Source organism: Canis lupus, chromosome 3 (assembly GCF_003254725.2).
Source record: "Canis lupus dingo isolate Sandy chromosome 3, ASM325472v2, whole genome shotgun sequence".
Taxonomy (NCBI): domain Eukaryota; kingdom Metazoa; phylum Chordata; class Mammalia; order Carnivora; family Canidae; genus Canis; species Canis lupus.
Window position 1 is genome coordinate 38505689 of NC_064245.1, and position 19641 is coordinate 38525329.

General features: G+C 36.8%; 1 protein-coding gene across 5 annotated transcripts in view; it reads right to left on the bottom strand.

Moving 5' to 3' along the window:
- Positions 1–19641, bottom strand: part of ENTREP2 (endosomal transmembrane epsin interactor 2) — a 452783-nt gene that overhangs the window by 116880 nt on the left and 316262 nt on the right. For all 5 annotated transcript variants that reach the window (XM_035714280.2, XM_049108392.1, XM_049108393.1 and 2 more), the window contains one exon: positions 13374–13484. In XM_035714280.2, coding sequence (XP_035570173.1) covers positions 13374–13484 — 111 coding nt within the window. The remainder of the gene's footprint in view (positions 1–13373; positions 13485–19641) is intronic.

Below are 19641 nucleotides of genomic sequence, written 5' to 3' on the forward strand. Positions count from 1 at the left end.
GTGGCAATACCGAGAAAGAAAAATATTTTAATCCACTCCATACTACAGTGACAGAGATTATGTTTGTTTTCTTCTTAATAAAATTTGTATCTGTGTTTAAATTTGCCAAAAACAAGGACAAAAATGAATGTTCAATATGGTCATGTCTGTGCCTCTCAGTATAGATAAATATGGTGTGCTAGGGGAAGTGCACACAATGGCCCTTATTTTTATTTTAAGATTTTATTTATTTTGAGAGCGAGAGAGAGCAGGAGAGAGCACACGAGTTGGAGACGGAGAAGCAGGCTGCCCCATCCAGCAGGGAACCAACGGAGAAGCAGGCTGCCCATCCAGCAGGGAACCAATGTGAGATTGGATTCCAGGACCCTAGGATCATGACCTGAGCCAATAGTAGCTGCTTAACTGACTGAGCCACCCAGTTGCCCCCCAAAACTGCCTTTAAAAGAATGAGGGACTCCCTTCATATAGTTGATCAACTTGGGGGTTAGGATGCCAACATCCTCCACATAGTCCAAAATTCACATATAACTTATGATTTCCCTAAAACTTCACTGTTGACCAGAAGCCTTACCAATAATAACAGTTGATTAACACATATTTTATGTTATATGAATTATATATTCTATTCTTATAATAAAGTAAGCTAGAGAAAAGAAAATGTTATTAAATCATAAAGAAGAGTAAGTACATTTACAGTATAGTATCTATCTAAAAAAATCCACATAAAAACGAACCCATACTATTCAAGGGTCAATTGTATACTTCCACAGAAATGTCTGAAATAATATCATTGAGCAGGGAAAAATGTCTAAAATGATATCATTCTGTAGGGAAATGAGACAAAATTATTTAAGTCTATTAAAAAAAAACTATATGAGGGGTGCCTGGGTGGCTCAGTAGGTTAAGCAAGTGCCTTTGACTCAGGTCATGAACCCAGGGTCCTGGGATCAAGCCCTGCATTAGCAAGGATTCTGATTCCCCCTCTCCCTCTGCTCCTCCCCCTTGCTCATGATCTCTGTCTCTCAAATACATAAAGAATCTTTTAAAAAAAACTATGTGAAAAAATCTCTCTGTGCATATACATGTACACATAGATGTACATAAATATATATGTATACAGAGAGACTTGGATGCATCATAAAGTAATCGCACAGGATGGCAGGGAGTGGGAGGTAGAGAGTGGGAGGGAAACTTTCATTTTTATTCTAATTTATGTATTTCTTGTGTCTTCTATAATAAGAACTATTAATATTTTATTTCTTTTTTTAATAATAAATTTATTTTTTATTGGTGTTCAATTTGCCAACATACAGAATAACACCCAGTGCTCATCCCGTCAAGTGCCCCCCTCAGTGCCTGTCACCCATTCACCCCCACCCCCCGCCCTCCTCCCCTTCCACCACCCCTAGTTTGTTTCCCAGAGTTAGGAGTCTTCCATGTTCTGTCTCCCTTTCTGATATTTTATTTCACATTTAAAAAGGGAAACAGCATCTTTTCATTTGAGACAAATACTTATCAACACACATAATGCATCACATCATAATGATCTGCATTTGAAGAGCATTCTGTTATGCTATCATTTAAAAGCAATGTAAGAAATAACATACAGAATTGTCAATCACTATGCTGTACACTTGAAACTAATGTAACATTGTGTGGCAACCACATTTTGATATAAAATTACAGTTTTAAAAAAGCAAGAAAAGTGTGAACCAAAACCCAAAACTTTTGCAGAATGAACTGATAAAATAAAGCCACAGGAAAGGATTTTTAAACACAAGTTTGATGCTGTACTATTTCATTGCAGAAGCAGCTTCAAATGAAACAAAACGTGAAAAAAAAGAAACAAAACGTGATGAGGCATTTTAAAAGTCTTTTGAAAACCAACAATGTTTTTTTGTTTGTTCGTTTGTTTGTTTGTTTTGTAATTAACCTAAAACAGCATGTTAACTTAAAATCCCTTTTTTGCTTTCCTCTGGGGCTCTTAGGAAAAGAGCAGCCAGGAGCCATTCACTGGTTGATTCACTCAAAGGCACTGTGGGTTGGGAAAGGCACCAGGCCCAGGGTATAACACAGAGGTGGTCTTTTCCCTTCTGCTGCTTTGCCAAGTAGGAAATGATGAGGGAGAGGCCAGTCTCTGGAGGAAAAGAATGCCCTAGGGGAAGAATATCACAGGTGGGGAGCCTCTGGGTTAGGGTGATTCAGGGATCATCTCTGAGGATGTACCACCTACTCTTGGAATCTAGAAGATGAGAAAGAACCTCCCACTGCTGGCCACCTGGGAGGATGAACACCACCCCAACCCACCCTCCCCATGCAGAGAGTGCAGCTTGTAGGAGCAGCTCAAGATGAGAAAGAGCCTGGAGCTCCCATGGCTGGGGACGGGGTGGGGTGGGGGGCCAGGGGCACCCCTGGAAAGGTGGGGAGAGGGGAAGGGAAAGCATGGGAAGTCTGGGGTGGAGGAAGCCATACTGGAGGAAGTCACACCAAGATAAGCTATAAGGAAGGGTGGGGGATGTTAAGGACCACCACCTGAAGCTGTAGGAGAATAGAAAAATGAGGAGGCCTGGAGGGTAAGTGGGAAGCTGGATGGAGGAGGAGTGGGGCAAAAGGACTCCACAGAAACAGGAAAGAGGAGGGACCTGAGGCACTTGTGTGGCTCAGTGGTTTGAGCGTTTGCCTTAGGCTCAGGCCGTGATTCCAGGGTCCTTTGATGGAGTCCCATGTTGGGCTCCCTGCTCAGTGGGGAGCCTGCTTCTCCCTCTGCCTGTCTCTGCCTCTCTCTGTGTCTCTCATGAATAAATAAATAAATAAATACTATCTTTAAAAAAAAAAATATATATATATATATAGGAGTGACCCAATCAAAGAACTCACAGGCCACAAGGAGTGCTCTCTGAACAGCATTCCAGGTGCAATGGAAAGCACTGGATTGAATTTATATTTTGAGAAGCTCTCCACACAAAAATCTGTGAATTAATTCTGAACCTAACACACTGAGAAAAGATATACATATATACACATATGTATTTAAAAGACACATGCTTTCATGTAATAGTATTAGAAATTAACAGTAAAAAGATTTAAAAAAAAAGAAACGAAAAAAAAAAATCTAGGTACCTAGAAAGTTAAGCTGAAACAGGAAACAGGAAAACAGGAAATTATAAATTTCAGTAATGCTTAGATTAAACAGCAAAGCAACAATGAATTATCATCTCATTGTAATTCAATGAAACTCAGGGAGAGAGCCCTGTGTACCTCTGTCATTCCACTACAAAAGGTAGAAAGTGAACAAAATAGTCCTTGGGGAAGTAGAAAGGGTTAATAAAATAAAACATGGTCAACGAAACAACTCAAAGAGTAATCATGGTTAATAAAACTGGCAGCTGGTTCTTTGAGGGGAAAACGATTTTTTAGAAGGTAAGGGAGAGGAAGCATAATCTAGCATTAGAAATCTGAGAAGACATCAACCAAAAGGCTTTTAAAATTACAATAGCCTTATTGGGGTCCAAATCACATACAATTCACCTATTTAAAGTTTACAATTCATTGGTGTTTAGTATCTTGACAGAGTTATACAGGCACAGTCAATTTTAGGACATTTTTATCACTCCAAAAATAAACCATAAGCTCTGCCCAAACCCCCCATCTTCCCTCATGCCCTCCAGCCTTCCCTCATGCTTTCTATGTCTATAGATTTGCTAAACAGTCATTTTTTAATTATTAAAGAACATTACCTGTAGCCTTATAACAATACAAGAGATGAAGTACACAATTTTAGAAAGATACGTATAAACAAAAGTACACAAAACAACATAAATAACACAATGACCCTATGTAAAAATTTAAAAGCTGCCAAATCAACTCCCCAAAATGTAACAAACTGTAATAATTCCTGGGATCTTTAAATGGTTTCAGAACACAGATCAAACCACATGCTTCCACATTCATTCCATGAAAGCAGCATAATTCCAATATAAGAACTGCACAAGTCACAACTAAAGGTAAATTGTAGATTGGTCTCATGTATGAATTTAGGCATACAACTCTTAAATAAAATATTAGCAATTTGAATGTAGCATAATAGGTTGTGTCAGAAGCGCTTGGACCAAGGAGGACCTATTTCCATAACACAAAGCTGGTTCAGCATTAGGAAATCTATTAATGCAAATCACTACATTAATAAACTAAAAGAGGAATGTTGTATGGTCAGCTTCACAGATGTCGAAAGATGATGATAAAATTTACATGCATTCTTGATTAAAATTAAAATCTCCAAGAGCCAGGCCAGACGGAAGTGCTGTGAGTTATGAAGGGCACTTTTTCTCATAAGCTGACAGCAACCATTACGCTAAATGGTGACTCCTCAGGTCAACCCCTTTCATTTTGAACCCCCTGAAAGTCAGGAATGAAACATGGTATGAAAAAGGTCTCTTATGAACCAAACTTTTCCCTTGTGTATCCTCATGGTGAATAAGAGGTAACAGAAAGTTTGGGCTGATCCAGATGTACTTGGGAAAGTGACCTGGAAGTTCTGGCTTCTTATGTCACACTGCTTTCTTAGACACTACACAGCAGTGTGGGAATGCTCTGCCCGCCTCACTCGCCCTTCAGGAGTCCACCTTATCAGGAAAGCTGTGTGTTGGGAGGCAGGCCTTGGGCCTCTGAGACTCCCACATGTTATAAAAACTGTTGGAAAACAGGCCATGGCTCTTCTGAGTCAGGGTAGCCTGTGCATACTTGAACCTCTTCTGTGAGAGTGGTACACAGCTTTGTAGATAAGGGCAAGGGAAGTTGTTGGGCCACCTGATGATATGAAGGGGCTCTCCCTTCTTTATGCCCTGCCTCTTCCCTTGTGTCTTTCTATGAAGCTCAGTGGTTAGATTAAAAGCCTATTACACTGCAGGGTACTGAATGCCAACTTAAAACTCTATCAATGGGGAAACCTGGGTGACTTGGAGGTTAAGCATCTGCCTTTGGCTCAGGGCATGATCCTGGTCTGGGGATTGAGTCTCACATCGGGCTCCCTGTGAGGAGCCTCCTTCTCCCTCTGCCTATGTCTCTGCCTCTCCCTGTGTCTCTCAGGAATAAATAAATAAAATTTTTAAAAAACTTTATCAATGTAAAAAGCCAAGAGAAAATATACAAGCTATAAATTTGCATAATAGACAGGCAACACCCTTAAGTTCACAGGTATATGGCAGTCCACCTGGACATGAAAAGATATGTTGGAAAAACTTTTAGAATGAATAAAAAGAGTTCTAGAAAACAAACAAAAATCAATACCACTTCTACTTTTGTAAAGATAGAGATGTACCTTTTCCTACTCCTCTAAGTACAACTAAAAAAACCCTGGACATTAGGTATCAAATGTATATTAAAAGACTGGAAAGAAAAAAAAAAAAGACTGGAAAGTATAAAGACAGACCGGTTAGGGACCCAGGACCCAGGGAAGGGAACAGCAATGAGTTTCCTGGATTTTCTTTTTGCCTCATATATCCTGTAGTTGGAGGAAGACCTGAAGACAGATACCCCTTTCCCTAACACCCACAGTATTGAGAAGACCACAAGGAGAATTTGGGTTTCCACTGCACCCAGCAATAGGAGGTGCAATCCCTCCTCTTCCAGGTTAAATGAGCACCACACAGTGGTAATGAGACCACCTCCCAACCCCATGTTAGTATAAGCCACCTGGGGAGCAATAATGATGGATTCTCACCCTTCCTAGCAAGGCAGGTATCAGTGGAGGCCTATTGGGGAAAGGCAACTCTTGCCCCATCAAGGAGAAAATCATTCATAGGATCTAGGGGTAGGTAAAGAATGCTTATACTTAACACCCAAAGCATGATCCATAAAAGCAAAATTGATAAATTAGACTTTATCAAATTAAAGACTTTTGCTCTTTCAAAGATCCCATTAAGAGGATGAAAAGGCAAACTATAGACTGGGATAAACATTTGCAAAGCACATCTTCAACAAAGGACTAGTATCTAGAATATAAAGAACTCTCAAAACTCAACAGTATAAAGAAAATGGGCAAAAGATGTGAGATATGACCAGACACTACACCAAAGAGGATATATGGAACACAATGAAGCACAGCAAAAGCTGCTCACCATCACTATTCATCAGGAAAACCACCACAAGACATAACTCCATACCATGAGAATGGCTCAAGTTAAAAAAAAAAAGTGACAACCCCAAATGGTGGCAAGGATGCAGAGAAATGGGACCTCTTATACACTGTTGGTCGGAAGGTAAAATATGATTGACAATCTGGAAAACAGCTAGGCAGGGTCTCAAAAAAACCTAAACATGTGCCTGCCGTACAATCCAGCAATTGTGTTCCTGGGTATTTATCTAAAAGAAATGAAAAATTATGTTCATGCAAAAACCTTTATGTGAATGTTCATAGCAGCTTTATTTGTAATAGAAAGTGGAATTACTGCAGATGTCCCTCCCCAGGTAAATGGTTAAACCAACAGTGGTATATCCCTACAGTGGAATCTCACTCCATGGAGTAAACAGGAAGAAATTCCTGGTAGATGGCAGCTAACTGAATGAATTTCCAGAGGATTGTGCTGACTGAAAAGAGTCAATTCCAAAAGGTTACATACTGTATGATTCCACTTATGTAACATTTTGAAAATTAAAAAAATAACAGAAATGGAGTATTCTAGCAGATTAGTGGTTGCCAGGGGTTAAGGAGGGAGTGGAGGTGGAAGGGAAGTGATGATGGCTATAGAAAAGCAACATGAGGGGACCTGTATGGTGGTAGAAATGTTCTGCATCTTCACTGTATCAGTATAAAGTAGCCTAGTAAAATGTTAGTAATGTGGAAAACTGGGAAAAGTGACATAGGTCTTTCTCTATAATTTCTTCTTTAAAAAAAATTTATTTATTTATTTATTTGACAAAGAGAAAGAGCACAAGCAGGGGGAGCAGCAGAGGGAGAGGGAGAAGCAGACCTCTCTCACCCACCCCCCGCAGAGCAAGGAGCCCATGTGGGGTTCGATCCCAGGACCCCAGGATCATGACCTGAGCCGAAGGCAAACACTTAACTGACTGAGCCACCCAAGGGTCCCTCTCTGTATAATGTCTTGCAACTGTTTGCAAACCCATGATTATCTCAAAATGAAAAGGTTAATTTAAAAAAATCAATAGCTTTCCTATAGCATAGCAATAAGCAATTATAAAAAAAAATAATGAAGAAAAATACCCTTGATATTAGCATCAAAAACTGCAAACAAATGAGAAAAGTTAATATAAAATGTTTAACCACTTCATGAAGAAAGCTGTAAGACTTCCCTCATGACACAAAAGACCTGAAAACAGGAAAGAAATAATCCATTTTTGGATTTAAAAACTTGATCTTCATAGAACTCAATTCTTCCCAGTGTATCTATTCCTTCAATGCTGCTCCTATGGAAAAACAAAAAAAAGCAGCTCAACCTCCCTAGTGACCAGAGTATGCAAATTAAAATAATGAGATTTTATTCTTCATCCTTCAGAATCACAAACATTTTCAGCATTGGTAATATCTAATGCTGGCATGGAGTAGGACATACTCATTCCTACAGACTGCAGGTGGAAGTATGCATGAACATAATCCTTTCTGGAAAGCAGTATCTATCAAAACTTTTAATGCATTTAGCCTTTGGGCCATCATCAATCCAAATTTTAGGAACTATCCTACATAAATATACACAGGTTTGGCTACAGACTTATTTATAATAAGACTATGGGCTCCAGAGCAGCCAGGGTGGCTCAGCGGTTTAGCACCGCCTTCAGCCCAGGGCCTGATCCTGAAGACCTGGGATCCAGTCCCATGTCAGGCTCTGCCTGTGTCTCTGCCTCTCTCTCTCTGTGTCTCTCATGAATAAATAAATACAATCTTTTTTTTAAAAAAAGACTATGGGCTCCAGCATAATTTATGAAATTAGAAGTTTGAGACCATGTAAGCACCTTGCAGTTGGTGGCTTGTTACATAATGTGTACAAGTTGCATCCATAGAATCTAATGAAGGAATCAAAAACACAGACTAGATATGAGGCTATTTCTCAGTTTTACATATAGAAATTTCCATAAGGGTGCATGCCACCTGAGATAATAAGGGGTTTTCTTATACTTCTGTAGTTTTTAATTTTTCAATGGATACATTTCAAATAAACAAAATAGATATATTTCTGGAAAAATATAACAAGAAAGGAAGAGAAATAGAAAATATAAAGCAGTATGAATACAAATAAAAGGAGTAAGAACATAGATATTGACCAAAGACACTTTTAAGACAATTCAATGTATTACTTTCTATTAATAAATGTGGAAAGATCAATACATGTTAATAATACAGACATTGTCAAAAGCTTAGAAATAGGGGCAACTGGGTGGCTCAGTGGTTGAGCGTCTGCCTTTGGTTCAGGGAGTGATCCCAAAGTCCTGGGATTGAGTCCCACATCAGGCTCCCTGCAGGGAGTCTGCTTCTCCCTCTGCCTATGTCTCTGCCTCTCTCTGTGTGTCTCTCATGAAGAAATAAATAAAACTCTTAAAAAAAAAAAAGTTTGGAAAGAAATAGAAAAAAGCTGGAGTAGAAAATGATGCCAAATAACTGTTTTATAAAATAGTGTTGGACCCAGAGAAATATATACTTGAGTGTCAATATCCATCAAGGAACAGTAAATTCCCCAGGTTTCATTTATTCAACTAATTTTTATGAAATTACTACAATCATGAAACAAAGTATGGAAGGGCAGGAGAAAACCAAAAACTATAAATTAACTGCATGAATTGAATGAAAAATATAAAACAAAAATCACGAATGAAAGTGAAATATAATACATAAAGTAAACTGACAGAATCCAATAATATTTTTAAAGACTATGGGGATTTCATTCCAATTATGCTCTATGTTGCTTAATTTGGAGAATCTATGAGTATAACCTGTCATACCAATGGATCAAAATAAAAAATATATAATTTTAACAGATGTCCAAAGAAAACTTGATAAAATTCAACCTCCATTTGATTTTTAAAGACTGTTAGTAAAATATGAATGGAAAATTATCACCCTCACGTTATAAAATGGCTATCTGAAACTATCGTTCAGCATCATGTTTGACAGTAAATCATTATACTCAGGAACAAAATGTAGACAACAAAATGTCATTAATATCTAATGTTATTTTGATAATTTTAGACAAAATAACTACATGGCATAACAAAACAAACACAAACACTGGAAAGCAGAGACAATATTATAATTAATTTCTCTGACAGACTATGGATCAAAGACTCAATTGTACATTCAATGGCACATACTATTAAATATAAATAATAAAAAATCACTAAAAATCTTATCTGCCATTAGGGGCGTCTTGCAATAAAAAAATAATAGTTTTTAGGGACACCTGGGTGGCTCAGCGGTTGAGTGTCTGTCTGCCTTTGGCTCAGGGTGTGATCGAGTCCCGCATCAGGCTTCCTGCGTGGAGCCCACTTCTCCTTCTATGTCTCTATCTCCCTCTCTCTGTGTCTTTTGTGAATAAATAAATAAAATCTTTAGAAAAAAAAATAATTTTTAAAAATGCACCCACCAGAGCAGCAAGTTATTTAAAATTTATAACACTAAACTTTAAAAGAAATACGGAAAGTCCACATGTGTATTTATTAAAACTATAAAAACATAATGATACTTATAGCAAACTACACGCAAGATCTATGAAATATATAAATATTAAAAAGTGAAACCCTAAGATTCTGGGAAGGAAACAGGAAAACTTTTATAATTTTGGATAGGGAAATGCTTTTCTAGACAAAACATATAAGCCAGAAATCATAAGGGTAGAAATATATAAACGAATAAAATCAATTTGAGTATGTGAAATTACCACATAAGAAAGAATACCAAAAAAAGTAAAAAAAAAAAAAGAATAACAAACTATGAAAAAACATATATAACAAAAAAAACATATATAACAAAAACGCATATAACAATGGGCCGTTTCCTTAATATACGAAGTGCATTTACAAATCAATTGTGAATAGCAACATCCTCACAGAAAAATAGGCAACACAAATAAACTGGCAGTTAGCAAATAAAGAAATCACATCTAAATAAACATACAAGATGCTCAACTTTACTTTTAATTATTTTTTTTAAAGATTTCATTTATTTATGAGAGACAGAGAGAGACAGAGAAAGAGAGAGAAGGGCAGAGACACAGGCAGAGGGAGAAGCAGGCTCCATGCAGGGAGCCCGACTTGGACTCGATCCCGGGTCTCCAGGATCACAGCCTGGGCTGAAGGTGGCGCTAAACTGCTGAGCCTCCCCGGCTGCCCTACTTTTAATTAAAGAAATGCAAATTCCACATTAAGATCTTCCACTTTTGTCAGACTGGTAAGGACCAAAAAACATTCTGATGATACACAGAAGTTTGCATGCATCTGGGAAAACGGCCACAGTCATGTACTGTTGGCAAGAGTCTGGTGTCCCATCTTTGGAGGATAATACAGGAATAAAATTCTAAATTTAAAGTGCACTCTTAAGCTTTGACTGAAAGGACACGCTTAGTAATTTTTTCTCAAGATCTGCTCGCACATTCTACTCTGGTTGGCCACTGTACCTCTTACACTTAGGTCAGTTCCCACAGCAGCAGCACAGCCACTCTATTTGTGGAGTAATGAATGTGCACAAAGGGTAATCTTCTCTGCCATGTTTGTTTTAGCAGAACACTAGAAACATCCCTAACCTGTCCTTCATTAAGTGGCAGCTAAATAAATTATCCTGCATCCATCCATCCAGTGGAATTCTCTGCTGCTCTCTATTTAACAGCTGGGCAGATCTCCAAATGCTGTTATACAAATGTCGCCAAGCTACACGGCTGGCTGACAAAAGCAATGTGAATAATGATGTTTAGAATAGACTCCCCATGAGTGTAAAAATGATAATACATAAAATAAGCATACAAAATGTCTGACTACCAAAAACTTTCTAGAAGGGGATGAGGATTTGGAATATATATATATATAGTATATATACATACATATGCAGATTAAATGAGTTAATTTTTAATAATCCATAGGAAAAGGACAAACACACATATAGATACAGAAATGCACTAGGTGTCCTAAAGGAAAATAAGAACTGCACTGAAGGATTTATAAAAACAATTTGGAGAAACAAAAACACAAACAATGCTCCTGAATGGGAAAACACGGTATTGTTAACACATGAATTCTCTTCCAAGTCAATCTATAATTTTAATGTGATTCCAGTTCAACTCTCAAATCTATTCCTTTTGAGCCTTGACCCAAAAAATTTAAAACTCATCTGGAGGCTAACTTCTAAGAATATTTTTGAAAAGTTGATTAAAGTCTGGAATGGAGGAGCACCTGGGTGGCACAGCAGGTTAAGCATCCAATTCTTGGTTTCAGCTCAGGTCATGATCTCCCGGTTGTGAAATCAAGTCCTGTGCCGGGCTCTGGGTTCAGCATGGAGTCTGCTTCAGATTCTCTCTCCCTTTCCATCCCCCTCTCTCAAATCAATAAATAAACAAAATCTTTTTAAAAAAGTGTCTGGAAAGAGAGTGGGATTAAGTTTAGGATTAAGGTTTAAAGTCAGAAAAATGTTGATGATTCCATGGTACTATATAAGCAAGATGTATGTGAAAGTGCACTTGTGTACATGATGTTCCTTTAATTTAATTAGGGGTTTCCTGAAGGCAGAAAGGAATAAAGGAAATTGAATCTACCTGCTTTATCTTTTCATGCTGCTGTGACATAGGAAAAGAGGGTCTGAGATAAGACCTAGAGGGATCAGCCTTTCTAGGCAGGGTACAATGTGGGCCTTCTGTTTGGTCTAGACCACTGTGCACTGTCACTTCTCATCACCCTAAACACTGTGTCCCACACACAAGGCCTTGCATTAAAAAATGGGGATCAGAGGAAAAAATGGCCAGCTCCTTGTCAGTTGCCAGATGTTATTATATTCACAGGACCTAGTATTTAGGAATAAAGGGGCTGACCCTAGCTATGGAGACAAGTTGGTAAGGTGGCGCTATACCACCTTGGTATATAAAAGTATGAATTACTTTCTGTATAAAGTATGAACTATGAAAGTATAAACTACTTTCTGATGGTGGTGGGGCTCCAGGTTTTATCAATTATTAGAAGTCATGAGCAATACTGCACCATACCAAGGATACTCAATATATCACATCGGGATAAAATCTGATCAGTGTGGTCTAGGCCACACTGAACAGAAAATAACAAGACAGAGTTCTCACAATGAGTTTTTTGGAGCTCAGTTAGGTGCTTCTGCATTGAAACTGTGCCAACTTACACTCATCCTTCTAGCTTTGATGGATAAAAACTGTAGAGAGCAGCAGGCTTCCCAACAGCTGCTCCTTTGAACTCAGACAGCATGGCCACAATAAAAGGAAGCATGGCTCTGCTACAAGAAAAGCAGCAGATAATTCAGGATGGCCCCTGACCTCTCAGAAATCACAGCTGCAGGCCCAGCAAATGCACAGGCAGCTGTGGAGGAGAATAGTTCTAAAAGGTAGCCCTGCGTCTCCAGGATAAATCAGGAAATGCAAGTGTCCACCTCTGGCAGCTGTGGTCATATTCCGGAGTTAAACTAACCCTTACTGAACTTGACTGTCCCACCCGGAAGCACATGTTACCATCTCGGGAGCTAAGTCACTATATGGAATGAAGCTTCTATCTGGCAAACTACGTACTGATCTCATACTATGTACATAGCACACTGTCTACCATTTTCCTAGATCTAAAAGATAATCTACTGTTTGAAAACAAAACAAAATGTGAACTAAATTATTTCAATGTACCCATTATCAAACTTATATGTATATGGCACTTAAAACTGACTTACAAAATTTATTTTTAAAAATTCAGTGCAGAGAAAAATCAATGCAACAAATGCCAAAATATAATCATTACTAAAAACATTTGCTCTCAAACAGTACTATACTGTGATCCTTAGAAATACACTATTAGCAACTGACTTACAAGTAGGACAAGGTTTAGTTTGAAATAATTTTTAGAAATGAATCAACTTAAATTCCTTCCAGTTGATAATGGAGTCGGTCAAAGATGTATCAATCTAAAAGGAAGGCAGGATGGATTTTTTATGTCAGTTTGGCTAGGCCATAAGCTCCCGGTTTTTCAATGTTGCTGTGAAGGTATTTTGTAGATGTCATTAAAGTCCATAATCATTTGACTTACAAAAAATTCATTATGCAATTATAAGACATCAGACTAAATCCAAGGATATAATCAAATTTATTTTTGAAATTACTTTCAGGCAAAATCAAAGCCTATGACCTTTTCTAAAAGGTTTGCATTTCATTACTCACCAACTGACAGCCTTCTAGGGAGTTGACTAGCTGAGCATTCTGACAGGAGAGAATTGAACCAGCCAAATTCAGCATTACACACACTGCAGAGAGCAGCATGAAAAAGGTTATCTGGAAACAAACCAAACAAAAATTTATTATTCACTTGGAGAAGTTTGAAGGAAAAGTGATTTGGCTTCAAAAAAGTTTTAAGCTGATCAAATAATTACATGAGTAATAGTTGCATTTTTTAAAGGATTGTATTATTTCTCAAAGTTTGATTTACACTGTAAAATTTTTTAAAGGCTAAACTTGAAAATACTCTACACGAGACAGTCTCATAATACTTTTATATCGTCTAAAAAATAACACTTTAGAATTTAGTAAAGAAAACCAACAGAAAGAAGTTTATTAGGAGGCCTTTAAATTTAATTTTTTTATGGAAAATTTCATACCTATGCAAAACCAGAGAAGATAGCTTAATGATGCCCCCCCATGTACCTATCATCCAGACTCAACCACTAACTCTAGATTATTTTGTAGTAAATATCAGACATGATATAATTTCATCCTTTCAGTGTATATTTCTAAAATAAGACTTTTTGAAAATATAACCAAATTAATGTCATCACCTCTAGAAAAATCATTCATTAACATCAAATGTTCAGAGTTCACATTTCTTTAATTGTCTCAATTTTTTAAAATAAGTTTACAAGGATACAAAGGAGCTCCATATAGTACAATTGGTTGTTCTGAATCTTGATCATTGTTTTTAATTTTTTTCAGTTGTTAGATACAACATATCATAACATCATACTGATGTTTTTGATTCAAATTTAGAACCACGGAGTTTTTACTTAATCACATCAAACTTATATCTCTATTTCCTTCCAACCATGCCAAAAATCTTATTTCTCATTGCAATTATCCATCCGATTCAATCTCATGATACCCACACAACAGTCCCAAAATAACAATACTAATACTAGCACTAAAAACATGATTATTGAAAAGTTTAAAATTTTTTTAAAAAAACATTTTATTTATTTATTCATGAGAGACACATACAGAGAGAGGCAGAGACATAGGCAGAGAGAGAAGCAGGCTCCAGGCAGGGAGCCTGATCTGGAACTTGATTCCAGGACTCCAGGATCACGACCTGAGCTGAAGGCAGACTCTTAACTGCTGAGCCACCCAGGCGTCCCACATTTCAAGATTTGTATATTTCTTTCTATCCTTAGAGTACATTCTACCAAGAAAAAGTAGTCAAATTATGGTGTTTTAGAGTCACTAGAGTTCCTTGATGTGTGCTTATGCTACTGACTGAGAACACAGATTCATTTTTTTTATTGTTAGTTTTTTTGAATTTAGTTTTGTTTGGAACTGTATAAAAGGATTCTGAAGTCAAATACATAAGTTTCAAACAAGTCTAGTTTTTATTCTAATCTCCATTTTGTTCCCTTGCTTCTCCTATAGGTAGCCATTTATTTTTAAATCTTATCCTTCCATTATTTGGTTTTTAGTAAAGACAAATAAATATTAGCATACTATACATATTTTCCCCATCCACTTTTATTTGACCAAATATCGTGGAAAGCACTTAATAAGAGTACACAGAAATATTCCTTTTTTAGCTATATAGTACTTCATTGCTCAAATGTACCATAGTTTATTCAACCAGGTTCCTATTGATGGATATTTGGGTTGTTTTGGTCTTTTGTATTTTACGGTAAATAATGTTGCAACAAACAGCCATATTCATTTTTTATTTTTTAAGATTTACTTATTTATTTCAGAGAGAGAGCAGGAGGGAGGAGCGGAGGGAGAGAGAGTAAGCGAACTCCATACTGAGCAGTGAGCCCAATGCAAGGCTTCACCTCACAACCCTGAGGTCAGGACCTGAGCAGAAACGAAGAGTTGGTCGCTTAACAGTCTACGCCACCCAGGCACCCCTCCATACATCTTTTTAAATGATTGCCAATATGACTTTGGTATATATGCTTAGGAAGAGGATTGTTGGATCAAAAGATAAATATTTAATTTTGCTAGACACTGCCAAATTCCCTAACATAGAAGTAATATCATTTTTTTTCATTCCTACCAGCAATGTATTAAAAGTAAGAAGGTCTTAATTTTTATTAATACCTAAAATGTTTTGAAAAAAATACCTAAAATGTTTTGGCTAAATTAAGTATAGGAAAAAAATCAGTATTATCATTTATTACCCATAAATGTATCTCCACCAAATATAGCAAAATTTCTTTTTCCTTTAAAATACACACACAGGGTAGAAAACAAAAGAGGATATTTTGTTAATTTAGGAAATATTTCAAGTTCATGTTAGTAATATTTTAGTAATGATTCTAGTAGCTGTAGATTTTTACAGCATCCTGTGTAAGAGGTGCACAGAGGTGAGCATTAATTTTCTACATTAGATGTCACAACAGTACCATATTATCAATCAAATAATATAGAAATGAACTAGTCCACAAAGTTTCAAAATGGTGCTCAGAAATAATTGTTAAAAACATTGGGACAGCAATCTACACAGAAGCCAAGAAAAGAGACTATTGTGAGACACAGGTGGTATTCAACAATATAGAAAGTTGAGGAACGCTAGAAAGTTGAGGAACAAAAGGGATAAGATTTTTTTTCATGTTTACTCTTGAAAATAATGTGGTAAAATACAAAACAAAAAATTTACCATGTTTTAAATTATGTATTTATTGTGATTGTACATAACATGGAACGGACCACTTTAATGGTTTTTGTGTGTACAGTTCAGTGGCATTAAGTACATTCACATTGTCATTCAGCCACCATCACCGTCCGTCTCTAGAACTTTTTCATCTTCACAGACTGAAACTCCATGCTCATTAAACACTAACTCCTCACTCACTGTTCCCTTCAAATCCCGGAAACCAGTAGTCTACAGTCTTTCTTTATGAATTTGACCACTCTTGGGATTTCATATAAGTGAAACCATACAGAATTTGTCCTTTTGTATCTTTTTTTACTTAGCATAACATGTTCAAGATTCATCCATATTGTACTATATGTCAGGATTTCCTTCTGTTTTAAGGCTAAGCACTAAAAGTATAAAACTCTTAGAAGAAAACATAGAAAGCTTTATGGCATTGGATTTGGCAATGATTTCTTAGATATGGCAGGCAGCAAAAGAAAAAACTAGGTCTTTGATCCATTGTGAATTATTTTTTTGCATATGGTATAAGGTAAGAATCCAACTTCATTCTCTGCATGTAGAAATACAGTTTTCCAACACCATTTGTTGAAGATTGTCTTTTTCCCATTGAACGATCTTGGCACCCTTGCCAAAAATCATTTGACTGTATTTGTGAGGGTTTATTTCGTGGCTCTCTATTCTATTCCATTGGCCTATATGTCTGTCATTAACACCAGTAGCATGCAGTTTTGAGTACTGTTTTACAAAAAGTTTTGAAATCAGAAGTGTGAGTCCTCCAACTTCGTTCTTTTTTGAGGATGCTTTGGTCATTGGGGGGTTGCTTAAAATCTCATATGAATATTAGGATTGGTTTTTCTCTTTCTGAAGACAAATGTTGGGATGTTGATAGGGATTGCATGGATCTGCAGGTCACCTTTGGCGCCTTTCAGCCTATTAAAATATTAAGTCTTCTAATCCATGAGCATGGAATGTCTTTCCATGCATTTATGCATTCTTTAATTTCTTTCAGCAATATTTGATCATTTTCAGTGTCTTTCACCTATTTGGTTAAGTATTTAATTCTTACCATGTTATTGCAAATGAAATTATTTCCTAACTCCTTTTTCAGATTGTTCATTGCTAGTCTATAAAAATGCAACTGATTGTTGTACTTTGATTTTATATCTTGCAACTGTGCTGAATTCATTTATTAATTCCAAGAGTTCTTTTAATGGAACCTTTAGAGATCTACCTGTAAAATCATGTCATCTGTAGCAGAGATGATTTTACTTCTTCCTTCCCAGTGTGGATATATTTTATTTCATTTTCTTGCCTAACTGGATTTTCAATACTACGTTCAACAGTAGTGGTGAATGTGGGCATCCTTGTCTTGTTACTCATCTTAGAGGAAAAGCTTTCAGTGTCTCATCATTAAGTGTTAGGTCACCTGTGGGTTTTTTTATATAGTGCCTTTACTATGTGAAGGAAATCTTCTGTTTCTTGCTTGTTGAGTGCTTTTACCACAAAAGGGAATTTTTTCAAATCCTTTTTCTACATCAACTAAGATGATCAATCTTTTTAAAAAAATTAATTCTGTCAATGTGGCATATTACACTGATTTTCATGTATTTAATCACCTTGCATTTCGGGAATAAATCCCACTTGGTCATAGTGAAAAAATAAGATTTTAATTTTTTTATGTAAACAAGGTCATGACATTTATTTTGAGACCATACACCTTGACTCTATTCTGGTGTTCTACCTTTCCCGTTATCCTTCTAGGGCACATATACTATAGGCATTGATTCACAAAAGGTGGGGACCTAAGGTTGTTTTAAACCTCAGATAGTCACAGTCTTTGCATGCTCACGCCAGGGCTTTTTTAACAGGTCAGATCTTTAAAAACAATTTGATTTTTTTTTGGGGGGGGGCATATGCCAATAGCCACATCTATACTTGTTTTCTAGGTATACATCTTAGATTTGCTATATATATCCTATCATGTTCCTCTTTCTCTCTCTACTTGATTGTGTACTTTCGGTCTTCATGTATTTGATGGACAGACTACATTTAAACTCTTTCTCTCATCTTGTCCTTTAAAAAATATGAGACATCCAACTCCTAGTTAAGCCTAAACCGCTTTAATACATTCATGTGTATTGACAATGGGAGTGACAACTATACCATAGATTTGATTTTTGCCCCAAGAATGTGGTTTAATTTGCTTTTGTAGCTCAGTTTTATTTTTCATTGGTTGGTGATTCAGAAGCACTTGCATATCCATACACTTCTGGATTCTCTGTATTCTATTCATCCCTGAACATATACCAGCCAAGTGTCTTCCAATTTCGTCTCTTTCTTAAAAATTTTGCTAGATGCAGCCACAGGCACCAACATTCATGCTACTACTGCTGTTTTCTAACTTTAGAATTACAGGTTCATTAGGTGTATAATCTGCTTCTTCAAGTTATCACAAAAGTCGCTTTTACCAAATAGTTTTCCATTATACAACATGTATGGTCATCTTTCCAACCTCCTCTGAATCAGGGTAAGATTTCTGGATCAATTTCTGGACCAATCAGGATAGGATAGGTTAAAAATAACTCTAAAATCTCAGTGGCCTAACACAATGGAAGTGTATTTTTAAATTTTTGTTATATAGGAAACAGGTCAAGTGGTTTTTGCCCCAGGTTCACTTAGCCAATCAAGCCAGTGAAGGCTTTACTTTAGCGATGCTCCTACAATCATTTCAGCCATGGAACTTAAAGTTCCTGCCTGGAGATGTCACATGCAATAGCTGTTCACATTTCATTGGCCAAAGAAGCCACATGACCACGCTCTACATCCAAAGGATGGGGAAGTACAGTCCTACCATATGCTCTGAAAAGAAAGAACTGGATGATTTGTGAACATCCCTAATAACCACAACATCCATATACTGCTCTTATACTGTAAATTCCCTCTGTGTTATCTAATCTAAGAACATGAAGTATGGCTCCATTTATGTTGATGACTCTTATTTTTGTCTTTCTCCCAGCCCTATCCTACCATTATATGAACAACTGTCTGCTCAACATTTCCACCTGGATATACCAGAGCTTTCTCATAATCACTTAGCACAGAAAATCAAAATCAGGAAAATCCTCCTGAAATGTTGCCCAACTATCGGCATCACCAGTCTCCTTAATTTCCCACATTATAGGTGTGAGATGTCTTTCACTCACCCTTCCTTATTTTGACTGCACCCAATAAATCAGCAAGTCCTATTAATTCTACATAAGAAATCTTGCCATCTCCACTAGTGCTATAATTTCAATGATCATCATCTTCTCCATGGTGGCTTTTCTTTGTTCTTCTTGCCTCTGGTCTTGAATCCCTGGACTCTGGAACCAGAATTATCTTATTAAAATACGAATGGATTATCAAAAGCAGAGTCCTCTGTTTTATTCACTGATGACCTCAAGACCATAGCCAAGCATTTGATCTATATCTGTTGAATGAGTGAATGAATGAATGAATGAATGATGTCACTCCTGTGCTCAAAATCCTTCAGTAGTATCTCTCTGCCTTAATAAAACTCCTTGGCTTGGATTTCCAAGACCCAAT